The following is a 13,565-nucleotide window of genomic DNA, read 5'->3' as shown; positions in this document are numbered from 1 at the left end:
CTCAAGCGGTAGCGCGTCCGTCTGGCATGCGCGTGGCCGGGGTTCGATCCTCAGCACCACATACAAAGAAAGATGTTGTGTCCGCCGATAACTAAAAAATAAATATTAAAATTAAAAAAAAAATGTGTGTGTGTGTGCTTACTTACAAACACACACACACACACACACACACACACACACACACACACGGTTTTTTTTCTTTAAAGAGTGCTGGTGATGGAACCCAGGGCCTCATGCATGCTAGGCCAAGTGCTCTCCCAGTGAGCTAAATTCCCAGCACTTCAGAGAAATAAAGATGATCTGCTCTGATTTCAGAGAGGAACTGCCTTCCTTTTAGAACATAGTGCCTGTCTAGAGAATATTCACTCAAGGTCCTTCACACTTTCCTGCATGTTTCTGACAAGGTATGGAGGAAGGTTCCCTTTGGCTTCCTTGCTCTGCAAACCTCCATTCTCATTAAACTGAGTAAAAGGCTAAGGAAAAGAGGATGAAACATATACTTAAAATTCCCACTAAAATCACAAAAAGAATGACCTGAGGCTAAGAAAACTTGGCCTCATTTTAAACTACCTATATAGTTTTATATTACTTCTAACAGTTAAAAAAGAGTAAATGTTCAATAATAATAAACTTACCATCATCTTTTTGTTGTATATGAACAACTTTCTGGAAACTGGTACTCAATGAATTGTACACATCCAGAACAGCAGCTTTCTTTGCAATTTGTCGTTTCAACAAATCTGGCAAACCACTCATTAGAAAATCACGCTTTGCTTTAAATTGTACATCACAGTCCTGAGATTTCTCAGATGTATCTTGACTTTAGAAAATGATTTGAAAAAGAAGAGCTAAGGTTATAAACACTTAAAAGAATAAAATACATGGGGCTGGGGATGTGGCTCAAGTGGTAGCGCGCTTGCCTAGCATGTATGAGGCACTAAGTTCGATTCTCAGCACCACATAAAAATAAAATAAAGATATTGTGTCCACCTAAAACTAAAAAAAATAAATATTTTAAAAAAAGAATAAAATACCTAGAAAATAAATACTAAAATTTAACTTAAAAATTAATCACCCATCTAAGATGTTAGCTAGTCGAATTCTTTTTTTGCTTATATAACACTAATATAAAAGCCTGCCATATTAATTAATAAAAACAAATATGTATTTTTAAACAATGACTTGAAGGACATCCACCAAAATGTTAACGGGATATCTGTAGGTGGAAGGAGAGTTTTTTCCCTTGTTATTTTGTTTTGTTTTCAGTGCTGGGAATCTAATGCAGAGTCTCCAGCATGCTAAGCCAATACTCTACCACTGAACTACATCTCCATCCCCAGGGGTTTTTTGTTGTTGTTGTTGTTGTTGTTGTTAAACACTCATTTATGTTGTAATTAGAAAACAAAATCAGTGCCACATTTCAAAAAGTTAACCAAAGAACTTGTAAATGTATTGTTTCCAATATAATAGCAGAAAATTGATGTCTATCTCACTGAATTATCTTTATTTAAATTTCTTGGTATCAGAGATTGAACCCAGGGTTGCTTACCCACTGAGCCACATCCCCAGCCCCTTTTGTATTTTATTTTGAGACAGGGCCTTGATTAGTTGCTGAGGCTGGTTTTGAACTTGGGATCTTCCTGCTTCAGCCTCCTAAGCTGCTGGAATTACAGGCATATAACACTGCACCCAGCTTAACTAGCTTATCATTAGATTATGAATCACAGGAATCTTGACTACAATGGTAGAAGTGGAAGAGGTGAAAGGGTGGGGGAGAATGGAAGGCTGGAGTGGTGGTGGTAGGGGAAGGACTGTAGTGGGTGGTATATCACAGCTTATATATCCTTTCCTAACTGCCAGATAGAGAGTTAGAATTGCAATATCTTGAGTGAAATGAGCGGAAGAAGAGTCTTTTTAAAAATATTTTTATTAGTCGTTGATGGACCTTTATTTTTTATATGTAGTGCTGAGAATTAAACCCCGTGCCTCACACATCTGAGGCAAGCGCTCTATCACTGAGCCACAACCCCAGCCCTGGAAGAAGAGTCTTGAAGCCAGATTAGAGAAATTAATCTTAGAACAGAGGAGATAGGGGCTGGGGATGTGGCTCAAGCGGTAGCGCGCTCGCCTGGCGTGCGTGCAACCCGGGTTCGAGCCTCAGCACCACATACCAACAAAGATGTTGTGTCCGCCGAGAACTTAAAAAAAATAAATATTAAAAATTCTCTCTCTCTCTCTCTCTCTCCCCTCTCTCACTCTCTCTTTAAAAAAAAAAAAAAAGAACAGAGGAGATATATTTTTTCTTTTGTTAATAGGAGGAAACGGGGAAAAGAGGTATAGTTGTAGCTAAATTAGTGTGTTCCAAGAGCAGAAAGTAAACTCCAAGGAGAGAAATACAAAGTGTTAATATAAAATATGCATATATATTATGTTATATATTGAAAAATAGTTTTAGGTGTGTGTGTGTGTGTATGTGTGTTTTAGCTCAAAATAATGAAAATTTATTGTCTCACATATCTGGGGTATAGAAGTCAGTCCTCAATGTGATGGGAGGGTCATGCTCCCTTGAAAAATCCAGAGGGAAGAATTCAATTAATAAGATTAGAGATGAAGTGGGCTGGGGATGTGGCTCAAGCGGTAGCGCACTCGCCTGGCATGTGTGGGGCTCTGGGTTCAATCCTCAGCACCACATAAAAACGTAAAATAAAATAAAGATGTTGTGTCTACCGAAAACTATATATATATATATAAAACCTCCCAACAGAGAAAACCCAGGACGTAATAGAGTCACAGCTGAATTTTACCGGATCTTTAAAGAACTAACAGCAGCCAGGCAAAGTGGCACATTATCTATGACCCCAGCAATTTAGGAGGCTGAGGCAGGAGAAATGCAAGTTCAATATCAGCTTGGGAACTAAATGAGACCCTCCCTCAAAATAAAAAGGGCTGGGGGTGTAACTCAGTGATAGAGCACCCAAGGGTTCAATTCCCAGTACCATACAATAAATAAACAAACATACCAAAACAACTAAGGCCAGTTATCTAATTAGTACTTGAAATAGAAAGGGAGGGAATGCCTCCAAACTCATTATACAAAACTGGTATCACTGGGGCTGGGGATGTGGCTCAAGCGGTAGCGCGCTCGCCTGGCATGCGTTGGCCCAGGTTCGATCCTCAGCACCACATACAAACAAAGATGTTGTGTCTGCCGAAAACTAATAAATAAATAAATATTAAAATTCTCTCTTTCTCTCTCTTTAAAAAAAAAAACTGGTATCACAATGAAATCAAAAATCGAAAATTACAGGACAATATCCTTGATGAACAAAGATGTGACAATCCTTAACAAACACTTTCAGATCAAATTCAATAGCACATTAAAAAGATTAAACATCATAATCAAGTTGGTTTCATTTTAGGGCTGCAAAGATGTTTCAACATTTACAAATCAATAAACATAATAGACATAAATAGAATCAAGGACAAAATCACATGATCTCAATAGATACAGAAAAAGCCTTCTGGTCTCTCACAGCTTCTGGGGCAGCCTTTGGTGTTCCTTGGCTTAGATACCTCACTCCAGTCTCAGAGTCCCTCATTTCAGGGCTTTCCCCCATCACGTCCATGTCTCTGTGTCTCCCCTCCTCCTCTTACATAGACAGCAGTCATACTGGATTAAGGGGCCTCATATTAATTGCATCTGCAGGAATTCTATCTCTGAATGAGGACATGTTCTGAGGTACTGGGCATTAGAACATTAATCTATCTATTGTGGGGACAAAATTCAACATATCAGAGATTTAGGGGACCACCTTGCATTCTTCACCACCTTTAGATTAACCACTATCACCAGAGAAAGTGGAGCATGTGTAGCCCTAGCACCACACACACACACACACACACACACACACACACACACACACAATAGGCTACAGTATCTTGCATTCTAGAATGGGAACAGTGCATTCACGATACTGAGGCCCCAGCTGATGCTTACTGAAGTTTCTATGGCTGAGTTTACTAATGCACCCTGTACTAAGGCATTCAAGGCAAGCTCCCAAAGAATTTCCACACTCTATAGCCATACTTTTTATCCCAGGAATTCATTATGTTTTGTTTTTAGTTTCTTGGCTAAAACATCACAAATTAGAGTTTTAAGGACTCTTGAAATTGACCTAGTTCCTCCAAACCTTTCTGTAGGACTGAGAGCTGAAGGTAATGTGAAGGTAATGCGTGCCTACCCTGCAGTCACCTACAGTCAGGGTAGAGGACCCAGACAGGATGGAGTTCTGCATGCTCGCTTCCTTCTTCTAGATATATGTGTATTTATATATAAAGCATGTCCAAGTTTTATCTACTAAGACGGCCTAGAAGCAGTGACACATCAGGAACAATGAACACAATGAGCACACAGATCTTGGTCTCTAAAAACCATGCTACGTGAAAAGCAACTAGGTTTCCTTCGAAAAGTACCTGACTACAGAGCTGAAGCAAGGCAAGTAAAAGATGAACCTGGAATATCTTCCTGTTCAAAAAAGTAAGATATGCTCAAAAATCATGAGTCTATGTCAAAGGGATATAGGAACCAAGCCAAGAGGCTCAGATTGGCAAAATTAAAAACAATTTGAGCGGGCTGGGTATGTGGCTCAAGCGGTAGCATGCTCGCCTGGCATGCGTGAGGCCCGGGTTTGATCCTCAGCACCACATACAAATAAAGATGTTGTGTCCGCCGAAAACTAAAAAAATAAATATTAAAATTCTCTCTCTCTCTCAAAAAAAACAAAAACAAAAACAAAAAACAATTTGAGCATGAAAATAAATAATATTAAAGGATATAGCCCACTGAATAAAACAGTAATGAGATAAGCAAATAAACAAACATAAGATGCAAAAGCAAACTACCACACAGCAAAAGAATGATTGCAAAGCAGAATCACTATTTTGTAGGCATCATAGTGTGATTAATTCAGAATTGGTTAAGACTGATAGCTGCAGGTATGATGAAAAATAATTATTGGCATTATTTTAGAATACTTGCTGACCAGGCATGATACCTGTCATTCTAGCTACTCAGGAAGCTAAGGAAGATTGATCAAATGTTTAAGGCCAGCCTGGACAAGTTAGCAATACCCTGTCTCAAAATAAAAAGTTTTAAAAGGGCTGGGTATGTAGCTCAGTGTTAAAAGCATTTGCCTTGTATGTGGAATACTGTTAAAAAAATAAAAATACCCAGGCATGGTGGCATATACCTGTAATCCCAGCAACCCAGGAGGTTTTCAAGTTCAAGGCCAGGTTGGGCAATTTAGGGAGACCCTGTCCCAAAATAAAACATAAAAAAGGCTGGGGATGTAGTCAGAAAGATACCCCAGGTTCAATCCTCAGTACCACAAAATAAACAAATAAAGCTTGTCAGGAAAATATTAAGTAACCCAAAAGGAAAGGGGGTAATTTAAGATGAAAAAGTCTGGCAGACACAAACATATCCAACTGATCAAGGTTAACATTCCATCAGTGGGACAGGTGAATGTCACATGCCTCCTTTTTTAAAATATATATATATATATATATATATATATATTATATATATATATTAGTTGTAGATGAACATAATCTATTTGTTTGTTTGTTTGTTTATATCTGGTGCTGAGGATAAAACCCAGGGCATCACACCTATGAGGCAACTGCTTTACTACTAAGCTACAGCCCCAGCCCCAGCCCCTTACGTGCCTCTTTTTGTGATGCACTGAAAAGATCAGAGCACTAGTCTGTGTAATCCTGACAAGTATATAAGCTGAGTCTAATCATGAGGAAATCACATGAAACCAGGGTAAAGGTCATCATATATCATGTAAAATCTTCATTCCTTAATAAAAACAGCCAAGGATATAGGAAATCTTGGTGAGGGGGCTATGGGAATCTTTGTAGTATTCTGGCAGCTTTTCCTAAACATAAGGTTTTTAAAATTTTTTTTGTAGTTGTACACAATAAGTTTATTTTATTTATTTATTTATTTTTATGTGGTGTTGAGGATCGAACCCAGGGCCTTTCACGTGCAAGGCGAACGCTCTACTGCTGAGCCATAACCCCAACCCCCTAAACATAAGTTTTTTTTCAACACAAATTATTTTAAAAATTTTTTTCATGGTACTCAGATTGATGAACGTAAGAATAACTCTAAGAAATCAAAGTAAATAATTCAAAATAAGAAAACTGATTCCTGAAAACAATTCCGCTAGGTAAAGCAAATGCAGATAAAATAACAGTATACTCAAGCAATTACTTTCCTCATTTCAGACTGTCCTTAAGCAAAAATTTCTTTTGTAGGAAGAGGGTATTGGGGATTGAACTCAGGGCCTTGAACATACTAGGCATACACTATACTGCAGACCTACTCAACACAGCCCTTTTTGTTTTCAGGTAGAGTCTTGTTAAATTTCTGAGGCTGATCTTGAACTTGTATCCTCCTGCCTCAGCTTCCCAAGTAGCTGGGATTATAGGAGAATAGCTGGGATTACAGGCCTATACCACCATGCTCCACACCCCAATTTTTTTTTATTTTAAAAAGCACAGAATCAATCAAGATATTACAAAAGCAAAACAGACTGCTAGAGCTGATCTATAGTTTTTCAACCATAAGCTCTTCAACCTCCTGGTAGCTGCTAATTCATTAACATCTCTATTTCCCCCCATCCATCGACATTTTCCTTTATTAATTTCCCTTCTTAACCAGTTTGGATTCCATGTTTCATCATTAAATACCACTCAACAATCTACTCAATGCAATAGCTCACTTTTTGTGGAGCAGCCATAGTCACAAAATTAGGCTCATAAATTGAATTCACAATATCAGCTCAAAGGGCCCCCAATAACATTTTTCTGTTCCACTTGCTCTCCTACTCTACAAAGACTATTTCAAATCTTCGTTCTCTTTGAACTCAGTCCCTGCCTAGTCCTACACCTCACCTTCAACAAGCAATCTCATCTTACACTAGAGAGGAAACAACATATGATAGGTATTTCTTCATCTTCCTATGTAAAAAACACATAATCAGGAAATTCAGCAAATCTATCCTCTCTCTGTCATTTTTTTGTTTTTAGTTGTAAGTGGACACAATAACCTTTATTTTTTTTTATGTGGTGCCAAGGACCAACCCAGTGTCTCACACATGCCATGCAAACACTACCACTAAGCTATAGCCATAGCCCCAGCCCTGTCTCTCTCCTCTTAAAATAGGAAAGTTGCTCTCTATAACACAAGGCTTATTCCTCTAAAATAACTTTAAACTGATTCCATGTAATTGTCCCAACAAACCCTAAAGATTTCTCCTATATGCTCAGCTTCTCCTTAATCCTCCTCTGTAACTTTTAAACAAGATCAAACCTCTCCTTAAATTAAAAAGTCCTGACCTGGCTCAGTGGTATACACTTCTAATTCCAGAAACTTGGAAGGCTGGGCAAGAGGATCTAAGTTTGAGGCCAACCTTAGCAACTTATCGAGGTCCCAAGCAATTTAGCGAGATGCTATCTCAAAATAAAAAGTCAAAAGGGCTGGGGAGGGGCTCAGGTTTGGCTCAGAGGTAGAGCACTTGCCTTGTTTGTGCAAGGCCCTGGGTTCGATCCTCAGCACCACATAAAAACATAAAAATAAAAAGTTATTGTGTACAACTACAAAAAAATAAATATTTAAAAAAAAGGGTTGGGGATATTGCTCAGTGGTTAAGCACCCCTGGGCTCAATCCTCAGTCACAAAACAAAAAAACCCACCATTTCAAAATATACATTAAAGGCCAAATGTGGTAGCACATGCCTATAATCCTAGTTACCTGAAAGGCAAGACAAGAGGATCACAAGTTCCAGATCAGCCTAGATAATTGAGACCTTATCTCTCTCTCTCTCTCTCTCTCTCTCTCTCTCTCACTCACACACACACACACACACACACACACACACACAATTTTTTTAAAGGGCTAGAGGTATAGTTCAGGGGTAGGGTATTTGCCTAGCATGTGTGAGGCCCTGGGTTCTATCCCCAGAACTTAAAAAACAAAAACCAGAATCTTTAAAAATTAAGAAATTAAATTAATTGAGTAGAGTAGGTTTTAGAGACCCTGCTGCCCAGGCCACTTGAAGCTGTGTCTTAGGAGGCACAACAACCAGGGTACAGGTAGAGTGAATAGAGGGCTGGGAAGGGCCACTCCTGTTGATATAGCCTTGTTCACTCCTTTTCTAATAAACTGGGGCTGGGTTAAAAAAAACAGAAGAAGAAGAAATTGAGCCAGGCACAGTGATGCACACCTGTAATCCCAATGGCTGGGGACGCTGAAGCAGGAGAATCACAAATTCAAAGCCAGCCTCAGCAATTTAGCAAGGCCCTAAGTAACTCAGCAAGACCCTATCTCTAAATAAAATACAATAAGGGCTGGGGATGTAGCTCAGTGGTTAAATGCCCCTGGGTTTAATCCCTGGTATCAAAAAGAAAAAAAAAAAGAAGAAAAAGAAGAAATTAAGTGAATTGGCAAATTATAGGATATACAGGATAAAGATGAATTAATTATCTATAAAGAAATAAACAGTTCACAATAGCTAGACTGTGGAACCAACCTAGATGCCCTTCAATAGATGAATGGATTAAAAAAATGTGGCATTTATACACAATGGAGTATTACTCAGCACTAAAAAATGACAAAATCATGGCATTTGCGGGAAATGGATGGCATTAGAGCAGATTATGCTAAGTGAAGCTAGCCAATCCCTAAAAAACAAATGCCAAATGTCTTCTTTGATATAAGGAGGGCAACTAAGAACAGAGCAGGGAGGAAGAGCATGAGAAGAAGATTACCATTAAACAGGGACGAGAGGTGGGAGGGAAAGGGAGAGAGAAGGGAAATTGCATGGAAATGGAAGGAGACCCTCATTGTTATACAAAATTATATATAAGAGGAAGTGAGGAGAAAGGGAAAAAAAAACAAGAGAGAGAAATGAATTACAGTAGATGGGGTAGAGAGAGAAGATGGGAGGGGAGGGGGGATAGTAGAGGCTAGGAAGGGCAGCAGAATACAACAGACACTAGTATGGCAGTATGTAAAAACGTGGATGTGTAACCGATGTGATTCTGCAATCTGTATATGGGGTAAAAATGGGAGTTCATAATCCACTTGAATCAAATGTATGAAATATGATATGTCAAGAGCTTTGGAATGTTTTGAACAACTAATAATAATAAAAAAAGAAAAAAAAAAAAAAAGAAACAAACAGCCAGGAGCAATGGTGCACACCTGTAATCCCAGGGATTTCAGAGGCTGAGGCAGAAGTATCCTAAATTCAAGGCCAACCTTGGCAACTTAGTGAGAGACCCTACCTCAAAATAAAAAACAAAAAGGGCTGGAAATGCAGCCCACTAGTAGAGTACCCCTGGGTTCAGTCCTCAGTATCAAAAAATCTAAAATTAGAGAAATAAACAACTAGAAAATAAAAAATAGTACCATTTACGATGAAAATTAAAAAATAGTACCATTATGATGAAAATACAAAAATAGTATCATTTACAATAACATCAAATAATGAAATACTTAAGAGATCTATTTAACAAAATGTGTACAAAATTTCTACACTGAAAACTATAGCACACAGTCAAAAGAAATTTCAAACTAAGAAAGATGTACTATGTGCCCAGATCAGATAATTCAATATCATTATCTCTAAATCAATTTTTTAAAGTTAACACAAATATTGGAGTCATGATATTCTGTTTTCTTTTCGTGTTTATTTATTTACTTGCATATTGGGAATTGAACCTAAGAGTACTCTACTACTAAACTACATCCCCAACACTTTTTAAAAAATATTATTTTAGTTGTATATGGACACAAGATCTTTATTTTTATTTGTTTATTTTTATGTGGTACTGAGGATCAAACCTAAGGTCCCATGCATCAGAGGTGAGTGCTCTACCACTGAGCTACAACCCCAGCCCCCCAGCCCTTTTTATTTTTTTAAATTTTGAGACAGGGTCTCACTAATTTGTCCAAGCTGGCAAATTACAACTTGAATCTCTCATTCTATTCTCTATGCAGTTGTTAGATTAATTCAGCAGGCACATTAAACTTCCAAAATCCAATTCTGCTTATATCTGTATTATGCTTAAAACCCTTTGGCTACTTCTTTTTGTTCTTAGTATAATCAAAATCCTTTTAGACTGCCTCCAAGATCCTATATTGGCTAGCACCCACCTCTCCAGCTTAATCTCATATTCTTCCTACCCTTGCTCTCTGTGTTCAAGTCACACTGGTATTATTTCAATCTTTGGAAACTCCCATGTTCCATCTAGCTACAAGTACTTTGACACAGATTGTTCTCTCTGGCTGGAACACTGTTCCTCCCCCTGATGAACTCCTGATATTCCTTTAGATTTCAGTTTATCATTTCCTGTACAAAGCCTTCCTTGATCAAACCAAACTTCCTTAATATAAACTCTAATAGCATTTTGTACCTCTCTTTAGCACAATGCCAATTTTTCATTTGTTGACCTAATATTTAATTATAGAAACAATCTTTTATTTAATTTTTTTTAGAGAATTTTAATATTTATCTTTTCTTAGTTTTCGACAGACACAACATCTTTGTTTGTATGTGGTGCTGAGGGTGGAACCCTGGCCGCGCGCATGGCAGGCGAGCGCGCTACCGCTTGAGCCACATCCCCAGCCCTAAACAATCTTTTATTTAGTCTATAATCCTCATGAGGACAGGGGGATTCTGTCTTCTTCCCCAGAATATACCTAGTGCCAAAAATACTGCATGGCACACAGTAGCTATATAAATATTTATAGAATGTTCATAATCACTCTTTTATATTTTTGTTTTGTTTATTTACTATTCTCATTTTATGTCTAGAGATGACCACAAAGCATTTGTAAATAATCAGGATCATAGCAGTGGTAGCACTGTCAGGAGTGTCATCTTTTTCAGGGTTGGAGGTAGGGTACTAGGGATTGAACCCAGGGGCAATTTACCACTGAGTCACATCCCCAGCACTTTTTATGTTTTATTTTGAAACAGGGTCTTGCTAAGTTGCTGAGGCTGGTTTTGAAGTCACGATCCCCCACTTCAGCCTCCCAAGCAGCTAGGATTACACACATGTGCTACTGCCGGACTCCGCTCTAGTGTCATCTTTTAAAATGGACTTAGTAAAGCTCCAAATGATAATATGCATGCTTTCTCACCAAAATAAATGAACAAATACAAAATGTATTCCATAAAATATTTTGGTATTTTAAAACTTACATTGGACTTACCTGCTCTCTTCCAAACCAATGTCAGGATCAGCTGTTTTTGGAACCTTTCTGGCAATAAATAAAGGGGCAACTTTCATTTTTCCTTAAAAAAAAAAAAATAACTTCAGTTAGTATCAATGCTTACAATCTCCATTTACTTTCCACTACTTTCAAAATTATATCTTTTTAGAATTCTAAAAATTAAAAAACAAATTCCCCCTGGTACTGAGGGGTGCTCTACCACTGAGGTGCATCCCAAACCCTTGTTATTTTTTACTGAGACAGGGTCTCACTAAATTGCCCAGGCTGGCTTCAAACATGTGATCCTCCTTCGTCAACCTTCCAAGTAGCTGGGATTATAGGTGTGTGCCACCACGCCTGGTTAATTATAAAATTTCTATATAATGATCTATTCCTTCAACATGGCAATATAGGAATCTCCTTGGAAGCTTTTATTTGTAACTAAAGATTCCCACAACTTACCTCTAGAGATTCTTGTTCAATATAAATAGGAAAAGATCTAAACCATTAATAAAAGTTTTGATTTAAACAGATAATTTTTTAAAAATATTTTTACTTGTTGATGGACACAGTACCTTCACTTTATTTATTTATTTATTTTTAATGTGGTGCTGAGGTTCCTCACACATACTAGGCAAGTGCTGTTCCAAAAGTTACAACCCCAGCCCTTAACCAGATAATTTTGGGAAACACTAACTTAAATAAATAAATATAATAGAGATGCAGTAAGTTAAAATATACTCACAGACAAACTTAAAATTGTGAACAAAGCTGGGCACAGTGGCGCACACTTGTAATCCCAGCTGCTTGGGGAAGCTGAGGCAGAATAGTGAGTTCAAAGTTAGCCTCAGCAACTCAGAGAGGTCCTAAGCAACTCAGCCAGATCCTGTCTTTAACACACACACAAAAAAAGAAAAAAAAAAAAAAAACTGGGGATGTGGCTCAGTGGTTGAGTGCCCCTGGGTTCAATCTCTGGTATCAAACAAACAAACAAAAAAAAAAACTGAAAAAAAAAATGACTATTTTCCCTCTGAAAGACTCTTCACTATATCAAAATTTTGCTTATTAAAAAGGAAATAATAATATAATTAAAATTATCCATTTTACAAAAGAGACTAAATTTCCATCGTGAGTACAGTCAGAATGATCTCCCCAAAGGTTCTACTATTCAGTATAAATGGTATTAAATCTGATTACCAGGTACATTTTTAGGAGACTTGTCAAGCTTTTTTCCTAGCACATCGTTCAAACACTGAAGTTTCTTCTGATTTTTCTCTGATGTCTTTAAAGAAGTAGGACTTGAATCTATTATTATAACATCCTAAGATAAAATAAGAAAAAAAAATTAAATACAGTATTTCTCCTTACAGGGGATATATATCCCAATAATTCCAGTGGATGCCTAAAATCTCAGATAGTTCAAACCATACATATACTAGGTTTCTTTTTTATACATACTTATCACAAACTGTTGCTGTTATTTTTGTAGCTTGAGATATGAGAGCAAAGCTAGAATGAATTTCTTTTTACTTCTTCATAATTTTCAGATAAAAAATTCCTTCTTATTTTTACCTTTTCACTTAAAATAAAAGCTTGGCTCTTTTTTTTTTTTTTAAAGTTTTTCTTTCTTTTTTTTTAATATTTATTTTTTAGTTCTCAGCGGACACAACATCTTTGTTGGTATGTGGTGCTGAGGATCGAACCCGGGCCGCACGCATGGCAGGCTTGAGCCACATCCCCAGCTCCCGCTTGGCTCTTTTTTGACATATTCAATTGCTAGCCTCCCTACTCTTGCACTTTGGGGCCATTATTAAATAAAATAAGGGTACATGAACACAAGCACTACAATACTGCTTCAGATGATCTGATAACTGAAATGACTACTAAATGATTAATGGGCAAGTGGTATGTAGAACATGGATATACTGATCTGCACTGTCCTAGATCAGACAGAGTGGAACAGCACAAAATTTCATTAAGCCACTCAGACCCTAATTGCTTATTTCTGGAATTTTTTATTTATTATTTCCAGACCATGGTTGATCATAGGCAACTGAAATCGTTGAAAGCAAACACAGGTAAGGGAGCTATTATAAATCATACAACCAATGTCATTAAAATATACAAAAGGTTATAGTTATAGAAACCATAGATCTGGCAATTAAATTAGCAGCTCCACGTATCTCCTACCGGACATTATTTGATTGAAAAGAAAAAACATGATAGAATGATAGGAGTATATGTTTATATCATACAACTTTATATGACAGCAAA

General features: G+C 37.4%; 1 protein-coding gene across 1 annotated transcript in view; it reads right to left on the bottom strand.

Moving 5' to 3' along the window:
• ATAD5 (ATPase family AAA domain containing 5) overlaps positions 1-13,565 on the bottom strand; it is a 72,626-nt gene that overhangs the window by 38,914 nt on the left and 20,147 nt on the right. The window contains exons 6-8 of the mRNA XM_081271617.1: positions 12,489-12,612; positions 11,292-11,373; positions 636-820 (exon numbers count right to left, since the gene is read on the bottom strand). Of these exons, the coding sequence (XP_081127743.1) occupies positions 636-820; positions 11,292-11,373; positions 12,489-12,612 (391 nt within the window). The remainder of the gene's footprint in view (positions 1-635; positions 821-11,291; positions 11,374-12,488; positions 12,613-13,565) is intronic.

Source organism: Spermophilus citellus (assembly GCF_964194105.1).
Source record: "Spermophilus citellus genome assembly, chromosome: 17".
NCBI lineage: Eukaryota > Metazoa > Chordata > Mammalia > Rodentia > Sciuridae > Spermophilus > Spermophilus citellus.
Note: the sequence above shows the minus strand (reverse complement) of the source record. Positions and strands in the feature narration are given on the sequence as shown.